Source organism: Neopelma chrysocephalum, unplaced genomic scaffold, assembly GCF_003984885.1.
Source record: "Neopelma chrysocephalum unplaced genomic scaffold, ASM398488v2 Primary Assembly neopelma1_44, whole genome shotgun sequence".
NCBI classification, from domain to species: domain Eukaryota; kingdom Metazoa; phylum Chordata; class Aves; order Passeriformes; family Pipridae; genus Neopelma; species Neopelma chrysocephalum.
Genome location: NW_020897703.1, coordinates 14652351 through 14671809, shown reverse-complemented (window position 1 = coordinate 14671809; position 19459 = coordinate 14652351). Strand labels below are relative to the sequence as shown.

General features: G+C 37.2%; 1 protein-coding gene across 13 annotated transcripts in view; it reads left to right on the top strand.

The window, feature by feature from the left end:
- MYO3B (myosin IIIB) overlaps positions 1-19459 on the top strand; it is a 202899-nt gene that overhangs the window by 77700 nt on the left and 105740 nt on the right. For 12 of the 13 annotated variants that reach the window (XM_027678607.1, XM_027678608.1, XM_027678606.1 and 9 more), the window contains 3 exons: positions 6319-6474; positions 17731-17827; positions 18716-18832. In XM_027678607.1, coding sequence (XP_027534408.1) covers positions 6319-6474; positions 17731-17827; positions 18716-18832 — 370 coding nt within the window. The remainder of the gene's footprint in view (positions 1-6318; positions 6475-17730; positions 17828-18715; positions 18833-19459) is intronic. The other variant, XM_027678614.1, reaches the window with a different exon arrangement.

Genomic DNA, 19459 nt, shown 5'->3' with positions numbered 1-19459 from the left:
AGTAAAATCCTTATTATTTATCATGAGATGCTGTTCAAGACGGGAGACCTATTTAACCTACATACATACCCTTAGTGCCCAGGGTTTGCTTTTTGCAAAGCAGCAGCTATAAGTGCTCCTGAAGATAAGATTATTTGTATCCTGTGTGTCCTGTTGAATTAGGACTGAAAACAGAAATGCTGTTGGCAAAGCTGTCACAGTTTTTTAGTTCATTTTTGCAAATGAGTGACCTGCAGCAGTGGGGGTTGGGCAGACCTGGAATTGGAAAGCAGGGAAGTGTCAGAGAAGCAGGAACATCCCTTCATCACTATTACAAATGTAATTCATGAAATATCTTTTCTTCTCCACCTCTCTGCTGCGTGTAACTGACCATTGTCTGTCACAGCTACATGTGGTACAGAGGTGGGAGGAACACTTAGAGTTACAGATTGGAACAGAGCATTTTAACCAGCTAAAAAAACCCTCAGTGATTGTTATTTTTCCTTCCTTGACAGGAAAGTTTCTGACCTAATGTACATGGCCTAGATGATCTTGCTTGTCAGTGTCTGTCCTTTCATTTCTCAAAACAGGGTGCTCAACCCAGTTGGGGTCATCCTCTTAAATCTTCCATCACAAAACAACCTTGTGATGAAAGTAACCAGGCATGGGGGGGGGCATGGGGGTGGGAAATGTCTCAGAACCGAGAGACCTCCTCCCTGCTTAGGGAGAGGTTCAAGAGTATATGACCTTACTCTTTCTCCTCTCCCTCTGGGAAATCTCCGTTCTAGATCCCCAGATGAGCCATCTCTGTCTTTGGGGGCAACCTGGTAACTGCATTTTCTGGGATTAGAAGAGGATCTTAGCATTTCAGGATGACCTGAAGTCCTGTTCAATACCCTGGAAAGCTCATCTAATAGGAGAGTCCTGGAAGGATTCCTCACTGCTAGACAGCAGATACTTGTGCAAGCAGCATTTGGAGGGCAGGGGAGAGTGGTCTAGAGCTGTGCATGGAGAAAGCTGTGCAGGGAAAGCACCCTGAAGACCCAGGTAGTGGCAGAGAGATAGGGACCAGAGGAGTGACAATGAGGACTTTATCTAACCATTCGTTGAACAGATCAGAGACTTTATATCTCTGTCGCCCAGAGGTTGTTGTGTGGGTTCCCCAGCTCTAATACAGAGTTTGATACGGAGTCATCGTTTCTTCCAAATATTAACCTGTGCATCTTCTGTTAACACAGATGTTAAACAGTTACTAGATGTCGGGTTGGATATTTAGTTTATGAAACAAAATGAGTTCCAGCAATCCCCTACTAGCAGATAAGAAATCATCAGAAAATGTAGCATTTACAAAATGTAATAATTGAAGAAAACAAAATACTGGAGATAAATCATAATGTGACTAAGCTCTGAGAGTTGGAGCTGCTTGATTTCTTTCTTTTTAAAGAAAGTACTTTTGGTCAAATAGACTATAATAGATCTGATGAAAGAGAATTTCTGAAAGAAATAACCGCTGCCGCTCTACTTAGGTTTGACTGCAATAGTGAATGACATTAGCAATTGTTTTCTATTTCTGAACATGCAGGAGACTTAGACCACCATTGCAGTTCTTATGAAATCTGTTTCTTTCCGTTTATTCATTAGTAAATATTAGCTCATGAAGGCTGTTAAATATCTCTCCTTTTCAGCCATCTGATTTGCTACTTGTGAAATGGCAGTTTACATTGTCTGGACCCAGCAATTCCATCAATGTTATCATCCAAGTGCAAGCAGCCAGTGAATTTTTAGAGGCTGTCTCAGATACGCCTGTGTATGGGAGTCTGCTCTTATCCTCTGCTAATAAATGCTTCATCTTTGCTTGTAATTGTGGCAGAATGGAAATGGTGCTTAGGAGCCTGGCTGTGAGATTGCAGCAAATGGCTGCAACCTATGTTTAATGTAGTGACACTAATGAATTCTGAGAATTAATTTTCAGCTAAGAAAGCATGATGAAAGATACTAGAATTTCAAATTAGGTAATGGATTGACTTTTGTTAGGGGAAACATGTATAATATTTGTTTCCTTTTCAATCTGTAGTTAGCCTTCCTGTTATTTTAGATTCAAAAAATAGCAGACCAAATATATTTTCATCATACTTTACCTGAAACCCATCTTGTAGTAGATTTGCTAGTCAATTTGCTCAGTTCAAACTAATGCACTACTTTTTTTTTTTTTTAAATTTCTTTAGGCCAAACAAATTGGCTGAATTTGCAGGTGCAGCACATTTACTGGTTTTATGAGTAATTGCAGCATGGTTGATGTTTGACAGTGCCTAAGCTAACTGTCCAAATTGGTCTTAAATGAATGCTCAGATGAGCAGCTGAAGAGCTGAAGATATTTTAGTTTTCTCCTTTCCTCAGAAGCAAATCCTTCAGTGATAAGACTTCTTAATGTTGTTTTTTACTTGCACAACACACGCACTGATTGCAGAATATTGTAAAAGCTGTTTTGTTACTGTACTCTTCAAAATGTTTATATCACTGAATTTTTGTGTATTACTTCTCAATTTCTCTTTTCTGGCCTGTGTGTTAGGTACATCTCCTAACTGAATTTACTGGCAACTTTGAGCTCAGACACCCATATGATTAACTTTTCCACATATTATATTTCTAAGTCAGGGTGCAGGTCAGTAAAAAACTGTGATAATGCTCACCTTTGTGCAGGCTTTAGCACTATAAGAGCTGATATTCTATTTTTTTTTCCTAAAGAGCGTTACAGTGTCAATTCTGCTTCCACTGAAGGAGATGATACCTTTCTGAACACTTGCAGTGACACTGGCAGTCTGATGCGTCATTCTTCATTAGCACATAGGTAGTGGCCGAGGGACCCTTATTTTACAGGTGATGTTGAATAAGTACTGCAGCAGCAGCAGGCATTCATGTTGCACTAAAAGCAACACAGTTGAAATGACAGTGTGTAGAAGCAGAGCATGTAAGTACACCTCAGAATATTAATGGGTCTTATCTACATAGAGAGGAATTAGGACAAAGGAATATACACCAAGAGGAGAAACATAAGGACAATCTTTTCAGTATCACATGACAGCTCTCCATCCTGCCTTCCATTACAGCAGGCCTGGTGATACATCAAATGGGCACTGAGTATTTGAGTACACACAGAGCCCACAGTACCTACTGTGACTAAGCTGCAAGCTGGTTACCACATTTGAAACATTGTAAGGAGTAATTTCTGGAAGTCACTGTGTCAACACCTCTGCTGTTTTAGAGCTAAAGGAGAGTGTATGTGCCATACACACTTGAATTCCCTGCGGCCTGCTGTGTTCCTAAAGTGCTAGGAACTTGCTGTTTAACTTGATGGATTAAACCAACCTCAGTGGAACTGTACATTCTCCTGTCAGTCTCTCCCCTGAAATGAAGTAGAAGTACTTATACACAAAGTTACAGACATGAATGTAAGCAGCTCTCCCTCACTCTTGAACAGCTGTTAGTTATGAGCTCTCTGCTTTGTTGTGTCATCTCACTAACCATCTGAAAGGGCTCTTTTCTTCCAATGCAGGCACAAACTTGGCACAATAGTAGGTTTGCTGTGTCTGAGCTTGGAACAGAGTTTGATCACAGAATCATGTTGATATGTCTTGTGTCAGTAATGTCAAGTGAAATCCTAAGTGACCACAGGTTGCAGAAGTACCCTACTACCAGAGAACGAAGGCTGCATATAGATGAAACAATAGATAAACATCAATAGTTGCAAAGGTGAAGAGTAGCATGCACACAAAGTGAATAGTCAGTGGGGCAGGACTATACAACAAAAGCAAAGGTAATCCTAAAGTAGATTTCAAGATCTCCTCCCTCACAGAACTTACCTGTGCTCATTAAAACACCTGCCAGACCTAAACAGCTCACAGTTCAGGTGTGTAATAGAGAAGCTAAGAATTTTTTCTCCAAAATGTTTTTCTTCTGTTTCTTCTTGTTGGGCTTCCTTAATGAATGCAGTATCCTGAACATTTGGATGTTTCACCTAGGGGCCATCTATATTGAAAAAATAGAGTGTCTCTAGAGGTACATTGTTCCAGAGCTCAGAGTATAATTCATATTAATAACTACATGCCACCAGGTCAAAGGTCTGTATGTTCTTCACACTTTTGATAAACGCAAGATATCCTGTCTGGAACTGTGTGATTTATTGAAAAGAATCCATTTAAACTCTAATGTTATTATCTGAAAAGCAGCTGCCTCTTGTGATAGGACAAAAGGTAATGATTTTAAACTAAAATAGAGTAGATTCAGACTAGATACTGGGAAGATGTTTTATCCATTGAAGGTGGTGCAACACTTGAATAGGTTGCCCAGAGAGGTGGTAGATGCCCCATCCCTGGAAACATTCAAAGTCAGATTGAACAGACCTCTGAGCAACCTGATGTAGTTGAAGATGTCCCTATGCATTGCAGGGGGTTGGACTAGGTGCCCTTGGAAAGTCCCTTCCAACACAAACTATGACATAGGTTCACTTGGATTCACTTTTAGTACTGAAAAATTCCTTATGTAATCAAATTAAAAAGAAAATTTATATATTGACAATATAACATAAATGCTGTAAATTTGTAATTATTGACAGAATGGTAAAAATCGTGAGTGCATGAGCTTTTCAGACTGAAATCTCAGCCATCAGTCTGTGGTTTTGTATACTACATAGCTTTTGTTGTTTTGTTCTTTTTTCCCCTGCCTTCCTGATTGATGTTGTCTTTCTTTCCAAATGCTTTTTTCCTTTTCTCGGGAAACATGAATTTGAACAGGATTGGCATGGACCATATTGTCTGTGTGGTTGTATTGACTTTTAAAAGCCCCAGATTACAAAAAAGAAAAGAAGTAGGGGGGATTGTCAGAACCTGTTCAAGGCTAATGAGGGATCTTTTCATGGAGGGGAAGGACTGGTATTTATAGCCTTGCACTCAGAGGGATGGAGATAAACCAGGTTGTGTTACTTTAGTGTTTCAATCAGGAGACTACAGTTCTAGCCTATAGCAAAATTCACCAAAATAGTTCCAAAACCGGTAACACATTTTACAGGCTTTCTTTTCTGGACCTGGTGTACCAAGAAGAGGTTGGCAAAGTGACTTTCAGGAACCTAAATTATTGAAGTTGTGTTCAAAGGTATTTCAGGATCATTTTAAGACCAGAATTTAGACTTCAGTAAAGTCTTTGAGGTGAGGCTAAACTTTAATAATTTGCTAATGTGTTTGGTAGTATTTTAAATCAATTAATTTGTATTTTTTAATGTAGTATAAATTTTGTACGTTGTTATTGATATTACTAGAATATAAATTCTAAAAGGTATTAGTTTCGTTGAAGTGTTTGCTAAAATGGTAGCCTTTATTTGTGATATTTTGGTCTGCAAAGGAAGTACTTTAGGTATATCACTTAATATCAGCAAATACGAGAAGTAATTGTGAAGTATGTAATACAAATGCATCTCATCAAATAAATTCATTTTGAGCTATAATTTCCTGATAGGTACTAGAAGGTCTGATCCTGTTAGACCATTCTTCTATTTGAATGGTATTATTTCAGCTTTATTATACAGAAAATAATTCAACCTGAGTGATGACTTCTTCAGTTTTGACTATTGGTTATATAAATTAGCATGGTACTTTATTTTATGCTAATTTAATAGGATGTATTTCTTTACTCATTAGTGGTTCACCTGTTCCCATCACAGACAGCACTTTGGTACTCTGGCTAGCATTTAATTCTGACTGATACCTTTCTTTTCCATACTGAATCATACAGGCTTGCTGAATTTTGTGTAATTATGCTAACACTTGTCATTGCAATATAGAATATCTACCTGTAGCATTCATTTGAAAACCAAGGCTCTATATTAAGTTGTTCTGATTACTGTTGTATCACAGGTTTTAGTCGTGGCTTTTAATAGGCTGTATCCTACAGTTCGTAATCAAACTCTCATTGGAGAATAGAGAGAAAATTAAAGTGAATAAAGTATTGTCTATTCATCTTAGATTAAATTTTAAGTATATTAACTGTACAGCACTTACAAGATAGGATGCCATTTTTTCCTAGTAACCCAGATACAGTTAAAAAGAGGGATTAAATAAGCTCAAATTTGTAGCCTTTATGCTAGTACACTTGTAGGGTGAATTCACTTAGCTAAATATTTTATGCCAGATTTATTGCAATGTAGAGGAAGAGACTTTTTACATATTGAGGAACTCAGATTTGTGGAAAAAGAAACTACTGTACAGTAACAGCCACACAGTAAGCTGACCCAAATTGTGCCGTAATGAAATAACATCATTGCCTGAGACCCCTATTTCTCTGTCACAGGTGTCTAATCAAAGATTTTGAAAAGCGTCCTTCAGTTACCCATCTTTTGGAGCACCCATTTATTAAACAAGTACATGGTAAAGACATGTCTCTGCGAAAACAGCTGGCTGAGCTCATCCAAGAACAACAGCAGCTGGGCTCCATAGCCAAAACAAGGTATTGTACTGTACAAGGTACTGTATGTACCAACATACGTGCTCCTTCCCCACACTAATCCTGCGAGCACAAATTGAAACTTCCAATGCACAGACATTTACTGTTTCAAATGATCATATTAATGCATTGACTAGCAGTATTATTAGCAGCAAGTGCTGCTTGCCATGTAAATGCAAAAGATGTGTTTTCCCTTTGATACTTCTTAAAGCTAGTTTGATCAGCCATAATGCAACCTACTCCTTTGCATTCTTACTCCCACTGAACTCTGTTCTGTAAGTGTTCTCTTTTGGCTCAGTCAGGGATGCTAAGAATTTCAGAATGTTCTGGTTTGTGGAAGTATGTATTGGCATGAAAAATTATATTGTACTTTGGTAACAGATCTTTGAAAAATACAACTGCATTCACGTGACTACTAGAAAAGGTTAAGAACAGAACACTTTAAAGATTGCTGTTTGATTAGATGCTATTAGTAAGAAGGCTGTTCAGTACTTAAAGTAATTGGTTTGTCTGTAGTTTAATAATAGCTGCTATTTTCATTCAGCCTAGTTATTTACTTTAAAATATGCTTAGAAAGCAATGCATGTTTATCAGCAGCAGTGGGATCTTTTACTTTTGAGGCTGATTGTAAATATGTCTTAGTTTAGTTATTGTCCAGAGGGTGGCAGAATTTCACTGTTTCAGAAGAATTAAATGCAAATGAACACACTGTCCCAAGCTCAGCAATCATTCTGTAATATGAAATTTGTCTAGAGTTAGATGTGCTCTGGCCCCTTTTTATAAACAAACACCTACTAATGCTGATGAAGAAAATTAAATGTCATGATTCATAAGTCATAAACATGTATATACTTACATGCCGTAAGACTCTGTAGCTTAAATGCTAAAAGCCCAAACAAAAAAGAAGTTAAAATAAAGGTATAGTTGTAAGTACAGTTTCAAGGTGAATTTGACTTCTGTGCGTGGGGTTTTTGGTGGTTCGTTTGGTTGGTTTTGTGAGCGTGTTTGTTGTTGGGGGTTTTCCTTTGTTTGTTTGTTTTCTGGAAAAACATACCAGGAACTGCTCACTGTGGGTGAGGGAGCTATGCCAGTATTACAGTGGAAGTTTCTGCTTTGTCTAGCCTCCTAAGCATAGCTCCCCCATGTAGCATCTCACAGATCATGTTGCCTACAGCTATGCTGTGGCTAGCCCAAAAGATATGGGAATTTTTCCAGCTGTTGACCAAATTGCGGATATAGACAGAGTGAAATGATTCTTGTGCTAAGCGGAGCTCTGAAACGGATTTGTCATGGTATTCCAGTACATTCTTCTAGGACTGAGCTCCATAATGTGCAGTGACAAAGAGTCAAGACCAAGACATTTCTTTTCTGAAACCTTTCCCTGTATTAACTGAGAGTGCTGACAGACAAGCTTCTGCACCTTATGCATGACTGGAATGTAGGAAGGATTTTGCTTCCCAGCACCCTCAGTATGAATCACCTAAGGAAGTTTAACTCCTTGTCTGTCCTGTCAGCACCTAACCCTACTTAAATATTTTGTTTGCAAACAAAAATCTTTCTGATTGTTTTAGCATTGTACTACTATGGTATCCTTACTTGTTCTGTGAAGCACCAGCTCTCTGTGATCAGGGCTGAGAGCATGCTCTGTGAGGACAAAAATTTAGTGATCATTTACCATTGAAATCGACAACATGTTGTTCAGAATGATTTTCTGAAGATTTGAAACTTGATCAAATTTGTATAAACTTTAGTGGGATAGCAAAAGCATATCCCTGCAAAATATCAAGTCTGTGGGCCAGACAGTTAATACTGGACTACAAACATAAGATTATTACAAAAGAACCAACCACCAAGAGCATCTAATTATGATTTTCCCCAGAGGATAGACATAGCCTCATAATAGTAAAAAGCTTGGCTCTGTAATAGGGATATTGTACCCCCTAGGAAAATTGTTACCAATTAAAAGCCTTGAAAACCTCTGTAATGCATTTATAACATAATTTTCAATACAGAATATGACATGCAGAAGAATATATGACCAGATGGTACTGTAAAAAATTGACTGGCATTCATTTGTAGTGATCTATAGAAGTCATCTGAATGTATAGTCATCACTTCAAAGTAAATAGGCCAATTCAAACCTGTGTTAAGTAAAACCTTTCTATTATACCATTGAATATATGTGCATGTTTTTTTCTGTTTATTGATGCACCCATGATAGGTACAATGAAATGTATATTAGTTTCCTGGTGTTCAGACATAAAGAAGAATAGAGACCCTTTTTTAGGAGTACAGCAACACTACAGATCAATCATTTAAAAGATAAATAAGAGAAAATGTTCTCAGAGCACAGGCTGAAAAGTTTCAGAAATGTGAAAATCATCAGGATGCTTGGGTTAACAGCACTTCTTTGAGGGAAACCAGGGAGTTACTGGTGATGACAACTGATCAGGAGGCATCTGTGTTTTGCCTTATATGAAAGTCTTCCAGGATCAGTGTTTTGGATTTGCATCTTTTGATTCTGTACTGACTCAGCACCCGTGGGGTTTTTCATAGGGTTCTCTTTCCAATGGAGTCATGCCAGTTTTGCCTCTTTTGGTGCATCACTTAAGGTCATTCTGCCTAAGAGCAAGCCTGCAGACTAGAAAGTCAGTACTAACGATTTAGAGCATATGATGGAGAGACATGGAGAGCTGATCTAGCAGTGCACTGCTAATGAGAAGGAGAGAACTGGCTTCTTTCATTTTCCCACAGCTCCCAGGAACAAGCTCATGATGCTGCTTTTATTGCAGCTTCAGTGATTGTCAAAAACCTCCTGTGCTAGAACTTCTACAGTAAGAGAAAATAACTAAGCCAGCAGAAACACACAAATAATTTTCTACTCTCTTAGTGATTGCAGAGAGGTGCCTCAGGTGATATAGCTGAAGTGAAGGAGGGAATGCTTCACATGACCATTAATAAGGGGGAGAGTGGCAGAAAGAAGCAAGCTGTCCCCTTTTGGCAGGATCATCTGGGATGACCCCTGGAGTCACAGACTGAAACATCTCCTTATTTTAGTTTCTTTCATTCTTCTTTTGTAGACTTGGTTGTATGCAGTATAGCTAGGCTTCAGCACATTTCTTCAGGCCTCTGAACTGAAGGGGCACTTTGTTGGCCTTGAGCTCAAAGGAGTCTGCTAACACAAACATTTGTTGCTATCATCTGTTTGTTGCTGACAAACATATATTGTCACTTTTCTATGTAGCAACTTACTAGGGAGTTTTATATTCTGTAAATTCCTTTAGGTTAAAAATGAAAAATAAAATGTTTATGCTAGTAAAAGACTATTTTTAAAATTAAAAATGGCATTAACAAGTCTTCCTGCTTTTTCTGCTGAAAAAGATACTCTTTGAAACTTTTCCACCAGCTCTATTTTTCTCTGAATTATTTACATCAGTGAGATGCAGACATCTTCTATCCTTATTGTGATGGTTTCAGTCTAGGCCTTCCTGGAGACCAGCTTGTAACCAGGAAGGAACTAGGAAAGTGACCAAGGAAGTATTCCATGCTATTCCTTTATGTGACCTGGGGTATAAATAGGGCATAGATAAGAGAGTTCGCTCTCTTCCTTTCCGGCAAGGTTGGAGAACGGTGGTCCCTGTCTCGGTCTGACTTATCTGGAGCTGAGGCCTACAGTGACTGCTGTTATCGACCGCGTGTGAGGGGAGAGTGCTGGGCTGTGTCCAGTCGTCCTGCTTTCTCTCAAGGGAAGTGGTGAGCTCTTGCCAATTCTCCAGTTTGCTGTTTACCGGGTTTTTAGATTGTGTAGATTTTTGGGTTTTTTTTCTTCCCTCTCTGGGAAGCGGACCCTGTTGTCAAGTTTCGGAGACTTGGCAGGAAGCCAGCTCCAAACTTGCACACTTATGCAAATAGGTGTTTCCAGTTTCAGAAAAACCAGCCAAAATACCTCTTTTTCCACACTTGTAATGAGAAAGAAGATTCTTGTTTTCATCTGTTGGCATCTTTTTAGACTGAAATCCTTGAGTTCTGCCATTTCAGCATTAGCACTTCACTCCTGCAATGCTTATTTCTTATACTCTCATGGGGAAAAACTTGGTGAGGAAGTCCAGTGTCACAGCCGTGTAAGGATGAGCTCCAGGTATTATCTTTCTTGTCCATATCCCTTTTATACACTATCGGTTAACTATTTGTGTGTCTCCTAACAGTACCAGGGCATAATTGCTAATTAGCAACAATACACTTTTCATTAACAGCTTTGACATAGAAACAATTATATGAAGTTAATTCTAAGAAACTTATTCAGTGTTAAATAGTCCTCTAGTTCTATTCTTGTAAAAGTTCTTCAATCCTTGGAAAATAGAGGTTAGTACATCAGAACAGTGCTTCACATATACTCATTCCAGCTATGCTGAATTTTTCTTCCCCATCTATTCTGAAGGTAAATACATCGTTATGTTTTAACATATGGATACTGATTTCTAGTTGATCTTGGGAGTCACAGCATCCCTTATTCCCATCAATATATAGCTGCTTCTAGGCAGGAAGCATTTCTTAAAATCAGAGAGGATGCTGTCACAGGCTCTCACTCATTTTTTCCTATTTTTTTCTGGTTGTATTTTTTCTTTAATTTACCAATTCTGTATTCACACAAAGACTGTGAGATGGTTGTTCAAATAGTGTCCTGATGCATGATAACATTGTGAGAAGAAGAAATGTCTTTCATTCCTGAAGACTTGTACCTCCTGTAGCATTAAACTGGAGAATGAGAGAAAAATAAGGAATCTAAGTTACAGTAAGCTGTGGACAATAGAACGTGCAAATGTTGGTCAGGAATGATAAGCAGAACTATACAAATATTTTTGTTACAGTAATAATAACTGAGTATTGATAGACACAGTGTGTCTGAGTGTGCCTAATGCTGTATTCTTTAACTAAAAAGGGTACACAAGTCAAGTCAACCATAAACTTGCTATATTTCAGGGATAAGTTCTTCAAGATAGAAATTCGTGTGATTGCATGTCAGTAAAATACCAAGAATGTTTAGGCACCCTCTGAATTACAGTACAAAAACATGATAGAGGTTTGTGTTCTGTTCCTCATTCTCTCTCTGAATTGCTGTGTAACCTCTGTTCTATCACTTGCCCTCAATATTATTTGTTCCTTCACTTATGAAATGCTTTACTTATGAAATACTATTACTGCTAATAGTTTTACCCAATATATTGTACCTACAAAAAATAGATAGCAGTTTGTCTGAGGCAAGAACTTTATCTTTTACTTGTTCTATAAAGCTGTAATATACCTTTGGTCATTGTAAACCTGTTGTTGAAGAGAAACATTCATGGTGCCTGGAGCTTTAGCCATTTTAATTTTCATTCTTTCTGCCCATAGATTCTGAGGAGGGCTCTGGGAAGGCTCTAGGCAAAGATTATGGATATTGTTAATTTTCACTTAACAGTGAACATTCACTCTGTTTGTGCAGGCTGTATTTTTGTTAAACAGTGTTTGTGTTTGATAATCCCTTAAGGGAGATTATGAGAGAGCTGCTCACTTTCCAAATACGCATTTTGATCTCTTGAACTCATTCACGTGGTCTGTTGCCCTTTTGATTTGTAGTGCAAGAAATTCCAACATCGAGGCTGATTGTCAGCCTGCTGAAGGAAAAAGTCAGAAGAGATTTAGTCTGTTTCCTAGTATTGCTAAATGTTAAATGACTCCTTGTGCTGTCTACACTGGCAAAAGGCACTGCAAAAAGCAGGCGTATTCTTTGGTGTTTAATTTATAAACTTTTGAAGTCTTTTAAGCTAGGAGGTATATCAAGTTCCATAAATTATGCTTAAAAATACAATGGAACTTGTCATAGAGACATCTTGCATCCTTTAGGATGACTTTCTCAAAAAAGTAAACTTTCCGTTTTATCCCATTAAAAAAACCAAAACCTAAAATGTTTCTGTGGCTTGTGAGTAGAAGTAATGGAAAACTGTAGGATTTTTAATCTAACTGAAGGCCTTGAAAAGTGCTGACCATCAGCAAAAGGTAATGAAAGTAAAATGTTCTGGGTTTTTCTTTTCCCCTTTGAATGTACATCAATTAAGAAATTACTTATTTACGCTCAGTCTTAAAATAACAAATTGTTCTATCCAGAATAACTTGGAGGGGAAAATCTGAAGAAGAAAAGTCACAACAGCATGTGAGACGGAAAAACTCAAAAGTAGTAACAGATCTATTAGCTGCCTTTGGACTACGGTGGAGAAGCAGAACATCAAGGAGGAAAATACATGATTAAAACCTTAGAACTAGAGACAGGGAAGAAGAATCTTCAGAGAATACATTCTAAAAATTTTGCCCTTGGTAATATTCTTTGAAGCCATCTTTCAATATTTTAGATACTGTGGGTTCCCATGTGGCATTTGGCTTCTCTTTCAAAGGTGTTAATGTGGGGCAGCCACATAAAATGCAGTAGACAAGTCTATATTAATTTCAAAGTAACAAAAATATTTAGTAAGTACCAGTTGGCATCTACATTGTGTAAGCCCTGTCTATCAAATGTCACTGGAGTAGAAGTTGAGCAAAACCATGGTCTTCTGTATTTCCTCAAGTGACTAATAACTCCTGTTGTAAAAATTCTATAATGATTTGATGTTTGAAAGTTAACATTTATCAATTATTGAATGGTTTTGGTTACATGGTTCAAAGTGGCAGCTTCTCAATTATCGACAGCTTTGAAGAGGCCAACTCCAGACATGGCTCATTCTTCTCTTGAATGTTTTCCTAAAAATTGGGTTCTTATGTTCCTGTCTGTAAATAGACTTCTTCATAGGAATCAGAAAAGGTCTTCTACTGACCTCTGGTTTTAGTTTTTAAAGGAATGAAAAATTTCAGCATTTTCATGGATATGGTTTTAAAGAAGTTTGAGGTAGACAGTAAAGAGTTCAGAGTTTACAGTTCTGGGTGATTCTGGGTCAGTGTGCTGCTGCTGGTCTCAATTTAAAAGTTTGTTTTTGTAATGGGGAACAAGACAGTTGTGAAACCTTGCATTTTGAAGAATAGAATGCAAATCTGTACATCAGGAAGAATCAAACTTGAAGAAGCCTAGGGGGAAAGAAAAAAGAAATCTAAGCATTTAATAGTTTAAGAAGGCCAGGTAATGTTCAGGCTACCTTGTCAGATATTAGGATGAGGCCACAGTGTCTTGGCAGCTTCCCTCTTCTTATTAGCCAGCTGGATTACAGCAGCAGTCTATCCAAGGAAGTAATTCTTACAACCAGATATCTAGCTTCTCTGCCAGCTCATATTTAGTTTTGAAAGCAATTAACTGCAAGGAACTTGATTGCATCCAGCCAGTAATTTCCTTTGGACTCAGAGTTAATAACAGAAACAGAACCAGAAATAGTCCTCTGATGCTACACACAATGTAATTTAATGCAATTTTTCCAGGCTTCATCTATATGAATATTAGGCAAATGAGTTTAAAACTCTTTTTTCCCTTTTTTATTATTTTTTTTCTAAATCACAAAGCTACTGTGGCTCCCCCAAAGTGACCCTTGTTCTGATTATAGTGTATGTGTTTTTACTGGAGTTACAAAGATTTTTGCTATGGCTGAAGCATTCATATTGTAATTAAGGCTATGTCAATGTCTCTATTATGACCATGCTTCAACAAATTACTCCGGGGTGAAATTTGATGTACAGGGGCAAAATTCAGTCTTTGCAATGCATGGGAAATAGGTTGTGTATCTCTGTGTGGCAGTAGCACGTTCTACCTTTTTTTCTTTCTCATTGTGTTGAGTATTTTTCTTGTAAATCTCAGGAATTAATTTTAAAATTGCCAATAATATAAAGAAGGACAAGTACAGAAACAATTGTTCCTATGTGAGTCCTAGAAAAAAACCCGAACAGTAAACATGAATGCTTACCTGCACCAAGAGAGCAAAGTAAAGGCCCTGAGAATGCTAGGGGTGGAGAGGAGAGAGATCAGAGGCAGCTTCCCCATGAATGCAAAAATTCTTGGCCTGTGTTGTTTTGTTGCTCAGGTTGGACCTGCCAGCAAGACGATGTTTCAATCTGGAAGTCTTTGTGGTCCATCTAGCTTTTTCTTTCCCATCATGAGCTTAATAGCGGGGATATATATGAGAGTATAGCTATTTACCGTGCACTTCTATTGCTGTGACTGGTGTCTAATACAAAAATAGGTTACTTTCTTTCAAACTATTTCTTTCCCACAAGTAAAACAAATTAATACTTCCTGCCATCTTCATGAAATTGTTCTCCCCAGGGAGAAATGCTTCTCGCCTTTTGCTCCTTCTCCAAAATCCAAGAAAACTGTCCCTTTCAGCTATTCCTGCCTGAAGAAAAAGGCAAAGGGAAGGTGATTGGGAGGATAGTCTTTTTCAACAGGCATTGCTCATCACTAGATTTCTGGAACAAACCTTATGCTGTGCTTCAGGTCCCTTCCAACCCAAACCATTATGTGATTCTGTAACAAAGTTAGGTGCCTTGAGTGACTGGCACTTTATGCCAGTTCTTTTAACAGTGAAGAGACTACGTCTTCCAGGGATTGATTCAGAACATTGCTGGAAACTTAAGGCAAACAACATAGCACCTTTGATTTTCCTTTTCCTTAGAACTTGTACTGAAAAAATTGAAAAAATGGCTGATAATTCTACTTTTTACGGAAAAAAACCATACAGTTATTTCCCTAATTAAGAGTGTTTCCTTCTGCTTTTTTTAGTTTTTTTTTTAATTATATTTTAAAAGCAGATTGTATTTCTGATGTAAAGTTGTGGAAATAATTAAAGGTTACTGTTTGTATTTTTCCTTTTCCACTCTGTCAATGCATCTGCAGGACATAGGGTCAGTAGAAAACTGATGAGACCAGCAGGAGATTTGAAGCTAATGTGATGTTATGCTCCTAATATCCTCTTCCTAATCATGTACTTAGGAAAATGAGTTAAGCACAAGAAAATATGTGCTCAAAGGTATATATGTTTTACTTATGTTTGACTAAAACTACTTTCCTTATTTATTTACACAGTGTTAAAAGGAACCCTTTCCAATAAAAAAGATTGATTCGTTTATCACTTAAGGAGAACAAACAGCAGGAGTTTAATACACAATCAGATAACAGATTAGTTTACAAAGCCATTCTGCAATTAGACATGCTTAGGTTTGAATGTGCCTTCTTATCCCTCCTCCTCGCACCTCTGGTAGATACGTCCGTACTTGCAGCTTGTTGCAATTCAATATTGTGTCTGTGATGTTTTGCTCCAGGAAGAAAAAGCTTCACAGATGGGTTATACTAGCTATTGCTTTTTTGGTTACATCTCCATGAAGGAAAGCAACTGTTCAACTGTTTGCTTCGTTTGTAAACCGGGGGTGCTCCCATCTCTAAATGATTTAAATTATTTACAACAGCATTTTTCTGTAAAGTAAGAGGTTGAATTCCAGTTTGAAAGGGAAAAAACAGTTAAAAAACCCAGTAGTCCATTAGGCTATTTACATGCATACCTACTCCTTCAAGGATCTGGCTTGTTAGCAAAGTGTAATGTTCTTGCATATAGTGACTCTTAAAAAAAAAAGCCAAAAAGAAAACACAACCTAATCAAAGACCAGAAAAATTTAATTGAATGGAACTCTGAACAAATTAAAATGATTGCCATGCTACCCACAGGAAATAATACCCACTGTAACAATTTTTCTTTCATAGTTTATTATTTGTGTTACTGTGTCCTTCTTTCATTTCTTCATATGTACAATATCAATCAAACTACCATCTCTGGGAATGTAGTGGGACTGTCAGCAAAACCTGCTGTCTTCCCGCTGTTTTATTTTCTAGCTGACAAAAGAGTTTGCACAGTTTTATTTAGTTACTATTCAAATAAACCATTACAGAACAGTTTTCCAGAACTCATTGAGTAGCCAAAAGGAAATAAGGAAAATGAATAAAAATAGAAATAAATAAATTATGATCTTTAAATGTGATTCACAATTGTCTGTGAAGCTGTACTCATGGCTAACACTCTTCTCCTTCCCCTTTGTTAAAGGCTTCCCATGCAATAATTCTTCTGATGATATAATAGCTCTTGGATATGAAAACATTCTCTTTACTGAATGCAAGCTGACTAGCTTCAAATGTAGAAGTGTACATAAAGGGCAAAAATGCAAAAGCCTCAATGTTAATTTTTGAAAGAGGATTCCAAGAGCATAGGAAGATACAATTATAGAAAAAAGACCTGCTACATCTCCATATTAACCTTGAACATTATAGATAAACTGTGTTTCCTGCACAGTTACAGTACTGTTCTGTTAGTACTTGATATAATATTTAGTGTTGTTTTGGGATGTGTGATCATGTGATTCCTACTTTCTACATCGCAACCAATGCAGAAACAATCTGTCAAGGACTGTCATTGAGGATCAATGCTAAATGTTACTCAGCAGGATGCAGACTGTATCTCGGTGGGTGTCCTTCTACTATGCTTTGATTATGTTTGTTGTAAAGAAAAGCCTAGTTGTGCTTACAGCATTCATATTTCATACCCTCTGTGGAGGACACGTTACAGCCCCTTGATTTGTTCCCGTTTCAACATGATGTGTTGTTTAAAAATATATACACAGCATTTTCAAAGATTCGTTCAGTATAATCTGATTATAAAGGGGTTATGTGACAGTTTGTCTCTGCTGCTTATTGTGTGGCTTAAATCTCTGGGGACAAGCTGACTGAACATCCATACAATTTAGAGTCTGATGGCAACTGTGGTTCAAAAATGTTGGTTTGGACCAGATCTAGGGTCATCTGAGGAGGCACTTTGGCATACACCAAGGTAACAGTAAGATTTTATACTATTTATTGCTTCTTGTGGCTTCTTTAGATGACAATACTGTTGACTGGGTACGTGGGGGGAACATTTAATTAAACAGAGTAGTAGTTTATTAACTTAGACCAAGGAGGTAAGGGAAAAGGAGGAGAATATTTTTATGCTTTACTGTCTGAGTGAAGAGTAGTAAGTCTACAGATAAATCTTTGCTGAGCATTGATAGGTAGGGTTATATATTGTGAAAGAGAAAACACATATTACAGTGGACAGCAAGCTTATGTATTGCTTTTATAAAAGGATATTGCAAGCAAAAATATGCATTTCAGAAAACGTGTCTGTTTTCTGCATGACAAAAAGTCCCTCGTGACTTCTCATTGCCTCTGAATGTTTGCTGTCTTTGATACACTTTTTTAACACTGATGCTCTACTAACAAACTTCCAGACATGAACGAATACATACTAGAAGACCTTACCATGTGGATGGAGCTGACAAGTACTCTCTAGATGATGATCTGGTAAATCTAGAAGTTCTAGATGAGGTACTGTACTGTCTTGAGTAGCAGTTTCTGACAATTGTATTTCACATTTTGCCTATTTCTGCTTTTTAGACCCCTCTTAGCAGAATGAAAATAGTTTCTTCTTGCAAGCTTTTGTCTCACCATGGAAAAGGGATTCTCACGTGACCAATCTGCTACTATCACTTCATTAATATTCCATATAGTGGCATAAAAATAGTAGCAATGAATACTATTTTGTGGAAGAACTTAATTATGAGTGATGCTAGTTTAAATTATTTTTGTGAGTTTCCTAAAATGTGAAATTTAGTCATAAAGATCTAGGTTTAAGTTATTTTATTTTTCTAAAATGGCTTATTTATGTAGAATAATATGTTATCTACAGCTCTTGAATAAAAAGTGATAAAACAATATCACTATTTTGCTATATCACCTATATGCAGAGTATCTGTAAATTTTTGCATTGATGATTCTTAAATTACATGCCGGCAAGAAAAAGACATAATACTAAATTGTGGGAGTGTCCTGTTTAAAACAGTCTTTTACCACTACTTAAAATTTAATCCTTGAAAACTTATTATCCTTTTTTCATGGCCAAATAAAAAAATGAAATGGAAATGTACTATGAAGTGCAGCAATAATGTGCACATCCATTTTCTCTTCCAAAGGTTTGCTTCGCAGGCTGATATAACAAAATACGTACTAATTTTCAAAAAGGAGTTGCCATTTAACTTAGTTTTATGACATTAGCAAGAATTTTGAAAATATTTGGTTATGCGGTTTTGGCACTTGAAAAATAATTAGTGATATTTACAATAAATATTTCTTAATCAGTGTTCTCAGTATATTTTCAAAAATCTTCCTAAGGGGAAAAATATTGTATAACTATCAAACTTCTTGTAATCTTCTCAGGATACAATTATCCATCAGCTGCAAAAACGCTATGCTGACTTACAGATTTACACTTATGTTGGAGACATTTTAATAGCCTTGAACCCCTTCCAGAATCTCAGCATTTATTCTCCCCAGGTAAGAGAGATTCCAAGCTGTGGACAGTAGTAACTTTATATTTTGTATTAACACCACTGGCTAAAACTCTTAAGCAATGTTGGAAGCTAGGAGCACAGACTAAAGCTCAGCCTTTTCTTCTTCCAGAACAGTGTGGCTACGAATCTGTGTTACTCTGGTTTGTTTTTTAAATTTGGTCTCATTCAATTTCATTCCTTTCTGCTTGATGGCACAAATTCCATGGTACAGATGAAGATCACCCCAGCCACAGCTGGGCCTCTTGTCTAGCATTTAGGGCTTTCTTCTGCAAAATGGTTATGTGAACCTCCTCATGCTAATGCTTTTGCTTCCTGAAGAATTTCTCTGACTATTAAATGTCCTGTGCCATCAGCTCTGGCTTAAAAGAAACAAGTGAATCAAATGCTGTAAAGATAGAGGCAGTTTAAGTCCCTACAAATATGAAGAGAGGTGGAGCTAGAAATTACTTAGTCTCCATGGGTGCTTCAATCAGGGCTGCAGGTAGAGGAGCAAGATTTCAGATTTACTATTATCTTTGAAGTTGCTTTGGTATAAGTTGGGTATTTCCTTTATTGAAGGTTTGTGTTTGAAGTTCTGTTCCTTGTGTTACAGTTCTTTTCACTGTCTTAT